Genomic DNA, 6,000 nt, shown 5'->3' on the forward strand with positions numbered 1-6,000 from the left:
CGCTTTCTTTCTCTCTCTCCCTCTCTCTCTCTCTCTCTCAAAAATAAATAAACATTTAAAAAAAATTTTTTTTAATTAGTTTTTCTCTGCCAAACTGCAAAAGCTTCTTGGGGTAAGAGTCTAATTCCACCCAAAGTCTTGTTTTCATTACAATTAACACACAAATGCAAGTTCTAAGGTCCTCTAAAGAATGCCAGAGGGGGCGCCTGGGTGGCTCAGTCGGTTAAGCGTCTGACTTCAGCTCAGGTCACGATCTCGCGGTCCGTGAGTTCGAGCCCCGCGTCAGGCTCTGGGCTGGTGGCTCTGAGCCTGGAGCCTGCTTCTGATTCTGTGTCTCCCTCTCTCTCTGCCCCTCCCCTGTTCATGTTCTGTCTCTCTCTGTCTCAAAATTAAATAAACGTTAAAAAAATTAAAAAAAAAAAAAAAAAAAGAATGCCAGAGAAAAGTCAGCCTTGCTTCTCTGAGGGTCCCATTTATTATCCAGAATTTAGTTTCATAATACAGATGTTCAGCCCTAGCACTCTGTCACCAGAGGCCTTAAGCTACCTCACAGAGAGTGGTTTTATAGAACATAGAGACCGTGGGTAACAAAAAGGGAAGAAATTTTATGGCAATCTAGAATTTTGTCCTCTAGCAGTACAAAAACAAGGGAATCTATTCATAAGCTCCCCTGATCACACAGAAATCCATGATTTCCCATGGCTGATGGACTTTCCATCCTTCCTCCCTCAGCCCATCCCAGCATCCCCAATTTCCACAGCAGCACGATGGAGCACGGAGGCTCAGGGGGTTCCCTGACTTAGGATCATCTTACACAACTCCTACCCAAGAATGGCACAGCCTAAACCCCCTCTCCCCTTCTACTTTTGAAATGGAACACCGCCACCCTAACTTGTAGCCAGGAACAGGACAACTTGAAATTAACACTACATTTTCCATATACCCCTTTGTAACATGGTGTGGGTATACGATTAAGCTCTAGCTAGTAGCTCAAACGCAGAAGTATCTTGCAGCAAGTTCATAAGGGACAGTGAGTATGTGACCTTTGCCTGTCTTTTTACCCTTTCCTCCTTCCTGCTGGCTGAAACAAAGATTTAATGACTGGATCCTAGCATCCAGTCTTAGACCTTCTCAGCATCTAGCATCCTTCTTAGACCATGAGTTAATTGTCACCTCCTGGATGGTGGAGCAGAAAACTGAAAGGAGATAGGACCCTGGGCTCTGGACCTCTGACTAATGTAAGAAACTAAAACCTTATGTATTCTTGGGGTACCTGGGTGGCTCAGTCAGTTAAGCATCACACTTCAGCTCAGGTCATGATCTCACAGTTCATGAGATCGAACTCCACTTTGAGTGAGTTCGGGCTCTGCACTCTCTCTCTACCCCTCAAGGAATTCTCTCTCTCTCTCTCTCTCTCTCTCTCTCTCTCTCTCTCTCTCTGCCCCTCATTCACTTGCATGCTATTTCTCTCTCTGAAAAATAAATAAATAAATAAATAAATAAATAAATAAATAAATCCTTATGTGTTCTCTATAAAATGTTGATCCCATTTTAATTCGGCGTACTTTCAGAGGAAATCGGTGGTGTCAAAATATTCAGGTGGCTCCAAAATCAGTCCCAGGCAACTCTGAGCAGATCAGAAGATAACCTCCCCTTCCTGGACGCCTCCCTGCAACCTAAGCATCTCTATGTCAGGGGCTGCCAATCCACCCTATCCCCTCTCTCTTGCTCCTTCCCACTCCAGCCCAGATGGAATAAACTCCCAAAAGAGTGACATGGGTGACCAGATGTTCACAGCTGGATTTCAGCTCTCACCTAGCAGCTGGTACCATGGCAAGGCAACTCTCTAGGGACAGTCTTCTCTCACACCAGTCCCCACCTTGGGGGATCTGAGGGACAATCCCAGGGGCTGCTCTTTTCTGAGCACTTACTCTGTGCTAAGCTCTGATCCAAACATCTCCCATGCAACAGCTTTGGGCTACTCAGCAACTTTTTAAGGTAGGTCCTGTTTACTGGACCCATTTTATACACAAGACACCTGAGCTCAATAACACGGCTGGGAAGCCTCGAAGCCAAATTCAAACCCACAGTGACCTGCCTGATGGCCTATACATGTATGTGCACTACCCTACACTGCACCTCAGGGACAGGAGAAAAATAAAGGTGATTAATAATAATAATAATAATAATAATAATAATAATAATCGTAAGTACTTCTATCTCTGAAGTTGCCGTATTTGATGAGAAACTTTAATTCTGCTTTACTCTCACTACACCAGAAAATTCCTACCACTTTCCAGGCTTTGAAAACCAGGATCTCCTGCTTCAGGTATGTCATCACCTACACATCCAGAGTGACTTCCCCAAGCATCAGTGACTGCAGAGCGGATGGGAAAGCAGCAATAAAAATGTTCAAAAATCACCCTGGACACCAGCAAGAGACAAAGACAGAAACAGATGCATGGAAGTGAAAGGTAACCTCAAAGATCATCTACACATTCCAGCACTAAGACACCACTGATATTCTGCTTCGGGGCCAAAGTTCTAGAAAACAATCTGTTTGCAAAAGAGCCTAAGCTGTTGCCACTTTAAAGGGATTTGGAAAGACTTGAAACTAACATAACACTGGATGTTAATTATACTTCAATTAAAACAATAATAATAAAATTAAAATAAGAGCATATAAAACTGGAGGGGCACCTGGGCAGCTCGGTCGGTTAAGTGTCCGACTCTTGATTTCAGCTCAGGTCATGATCCCATGGTTCGTGGGTTCAAGCCTCATGTCGGGCTCTGTGCTGACAATGTGGAACCTGCTTGGGATTCTCTCTCTTTCTCTCTCTCTCTCTGCCCCTCCTCTGCTCACATGTACCTTCTCTCTCTCTCTCTCAAAATAAATAAACTTTAAAAAAGAGAGTATGTAAAACTGGAAAAAAATAATAAAGGGATTTAGGAAGTTCTCTGGTGCAGAGTGTGAGGCTGGCTGGGGCTCCACATTTTGGTAAGAGAGGCTGGGAAGGACTGAAGGCTCACTGTATGAGCCAGCTCTTCCCTGGATCTCAGGTGAAGGAACCTGAGAGTCTCAGAAGACAGCAGTGCCACAATGAGAGCACCGTGTATGACTGACAATGCCACCTACACTCACCAGGGATCACTGGACTTTTCCCTGGGGGGTTGGAGGTGCTATAACAACAACAACAAAAAAAATCAGTACTAAGTCACGTCGCAGACTCTTGAATGCTCAAATGCTTTCTTCTCCTGATCTAAACCCCGCTCCCCAGTGTGGTCAATTTGCCCCTATGACACGCCCCAGAAATGAGACATTTCTCACCAAACTCAACCACACATGGCTCAGAATTGGGGAGGGGGGAAAAAAAAACTTCCCAGAACAAAAGTTGCAAACTTGAATGCCTACCAGAGACAGAAATTCTGGGTGAGGCGGGCCCGGTTGGGAAGGACTGAGATAAAATGGTGAATGTGTGCCCCCCCCCAACTATGAAAATAACTCCAAATGACTGTTCCAACAAGAAAGTAGGACCAATTCTCAGCAAACTCGAAGCTGGAAATTCAAGGATGTATGTGAAATCTCCCAGTTCTGAATGTGGACATCAAATTCAAAAAATGTTGGATACCCTAAGGGCTAAACAAGTCCACAGGGAATTTGACCATGGAGAGCGAGTTTGCAGTGAGAAATGGCCAAGGCCACCTTACACAGGAGTACAAGTCACTACTAGGATGAGCATCTCTGGCTAGGGTCAAGGATCTCAAACCAGGTGCAAAGACCCAGGTAACCAGTCACTTGGAGTCCTTCCTGTAGGTAGCCAGAAGATGGAAAGGCAATCAGCATCGGCAAGGCACCCCATCTGGAACGACCTCTTTCAGAGAGGGAGGAGGCCCAGGGGACAACCCCGGTCACTTTTCTAGGGGATGCACCATATGCAGAGGCGGCAGCCACCTGTGGAGACTTCTGTGAAGCAGGGGGAGAGATAGAACCTCTCTCTGTGAGATGAGGAAGGGCCTCTCTGAGGAAGGGATCCTCCCAGAAATGGCCCCTGGAGACACTTCTTCCAGAAGCAGGACTGGCCAAGCAAGATAGGTTCAGGCTCTTCCAGCCGGGAAGGCAGAAATAGGGTCTCTCATGGCACTCACCTGTCCTGGATGAAGCATCACTGCCCCCACATAAACACACGCCTTAAAAGGACCCTTTTGTGGTGATGCATTCCTAGCTTGGCAGGTCACTCTGACAGATACGATTCCTTCGTTCCCTGCCTAACTCAGTCACTTCTAGAAAGTCTTTTTCACCATCTCTTCCCACAAACTGGGCATCCCCAGAGCCCCACAGCCTACCTTGGCACTGGAATCCTTGCTTCCCGAAGCCCCTGCAAAGGCAGAAACAGGCATGTCAGGCAGCCCTAGGGGCCCAGCCACCAGCTAGTTCCCCCACGTCACCCCCCTTCCCCGGTCCCTCTACCCCAGGTGCAACCTCCTAGCCACAGGCGGGTGCCCAAGAGTCTTCCGCCTTTGGGGGAGGGGGCAGCTGGGAGCTCGACGGTAACCCCCACCTCCCCCTCAGAAGGCAGAAGAGAGAGGCTGCGACCACCAGGTGGCGGGATGGGGGGAGCCTTTCCGTCGCAGGGAGGGTGGGGGGCAGGCGGGAGATCTGCCCACAGAGATGCCCCGGCACCTTCGGGGGAAAGAGAAGAGATAAAGCCACATCCAGAGGGAGGATGAGAAAGACCCCGCGGTGGTGGGGTTCCCCAGGGGGCTGCGAAGAGAGAAAGGGCGCCCCATGTCTAGAGGGACGGGGCGAGAGCTGGGAATAAAGGTCTCCGCAGTGAAGCGAGGGGAAAACTGAGGAGCGCAAAGGGGAACCCTGGCCCGCAGGAAAGAGCAGTAAGAGATAACCCGGGGCGGCACGGAGGGAGACACAGAAGGGGAGGAAAGGATGCCCCACGCCCGCAGGGAGATAGGACACCCAGGGCACTGCCCCCGGAAAGGAGGGGAGGGGGTGCGGGCGCCGCGAGCCCGGAAAGAGGCGGGGAGACGGGGAACCCCGAGCGAGCGGGCACTCGAGGCGCTGCCCTCCAGGGAGGGACAGCCACCCCGCGCTCGGAGCAGCCGGAGAACCAGCGCCCGCGACGCGGCCCCGGGGCTCTCCCGAGGCGGCTGGGAAGAAGAGCGGGCAGGAGGCGCCCCGCGGCCGGCCGTCTGGGGCTGGGGAGGAGGAAGCCGCAGGACTGTGCACCCGGGCGTCCGGGGCGGGGAGCCGGGGATGCGGGGCCCGGCGGCGCTCGTCCCCCCCTCGGGGACGCGGAGAGGGGGGCCCCGCGCGCGGCGCTGCCCTCGGGGCCCCGGGAAGGTGCCCTGCGCCGGCGCGCTCTCACCAGATGAAGTCGGTGCAGTGGCTGCAGAAGGTGGGCTGCTTGAAGAAGCGGGCGGTGAATTTGTGGTTCTTCACCTCGTGCACGTTTTTCTGCCGGAGGGCGCCTTTGCGGGCGAAGCGCACGGTGCTCTCCTCGCCCTCGCTCGGCGGCGGCCCCGCAGCCGGGTCAGCCATCTTGCGCGCGGGGAGCGGGAGCCGAGAGGTGCCGGCCCCGGGGCCGCGGGAGCGCGGGCTGCGGGCCCGGGAGGCGCGCGAGGAGGCGGCCGCTGCTGCCGCCCGGGGCCGCGGGCGCTTCCCCTGCGCCGGCTCTGGCCGCCGCGGCGCGCGGAGCTGAGGCTGTCACTCGCCCAGCTGCCGCCGCTCGTCCAGCTGCGCTTGGCACCGCTGGCCCCAGCTGCGGGGGAGGGAGGCGGAGCCCCGGGCAGGCCCCGCCTCCTTCATTTGCATCGCACCCAGGCCCCGCCCAGCGCCGCCAGCTGCTTTACATATTGGCACCCCTGAGACTGCCGGCCTCCCAGCGAAGTGTTCACCGCCGCAGCGCTGCGGCGCGGGGACCGCAGCCTGCTATCGTCAGCCCTGAGCCTCGCCCCCTGCCCCACTCCTGCGCCTGAGGTTGCATT

General features: G+C 53.1%; 1 protein-coding gene across 2 annotated transcripts in view; it reads right to left on the reverse strand.

Moving 5' to 3' along the window:
- PRKCB (protein kinase C beta) overlaps positions 1 to 5,763 on the reverse strand; it is a 328,794-nt gene extending 323,031 nt beyond the window's left edge. For both annotated transcript variants that reach the window (XM_047838436.1, XM_047838435.1), the window contains exons 1-2: positions 5,382 to 5,763; positions 4,345 to 4,376 (exon numbers count right to left, since the gene is read on the reverse strand). In XM_047838436.1, the coding sequence (XP_047694392.1) occupies positions 4,345 to 4,376; positions 5,382 to 5,554 (205 nt within the window). In that variant the 5' untranslated portion in view covers positions 5,555 to 5,763. The remainder of the gene's footprint in view (positions 1 to 4,344; positions 4,377 to 5,381) is intronic.
- Between the last annotated feature and the right edge of the window lie 237 nt (positions 5,764 to 6,000).

Source organism: Prionailurus viverrinus, chromosome E3, assembly GCF_022837055.1.
Source record: "Prionailurus viverrinus isolate Anna chromosome E3, UM_Priviv_1.0, whole genome shotgun sequence".
NCBI lineage: Eukaryota > Metazoa > Chordata > Mammalia > Carnivora > Felidae > Prionailurus > Prionailurus viverrinus.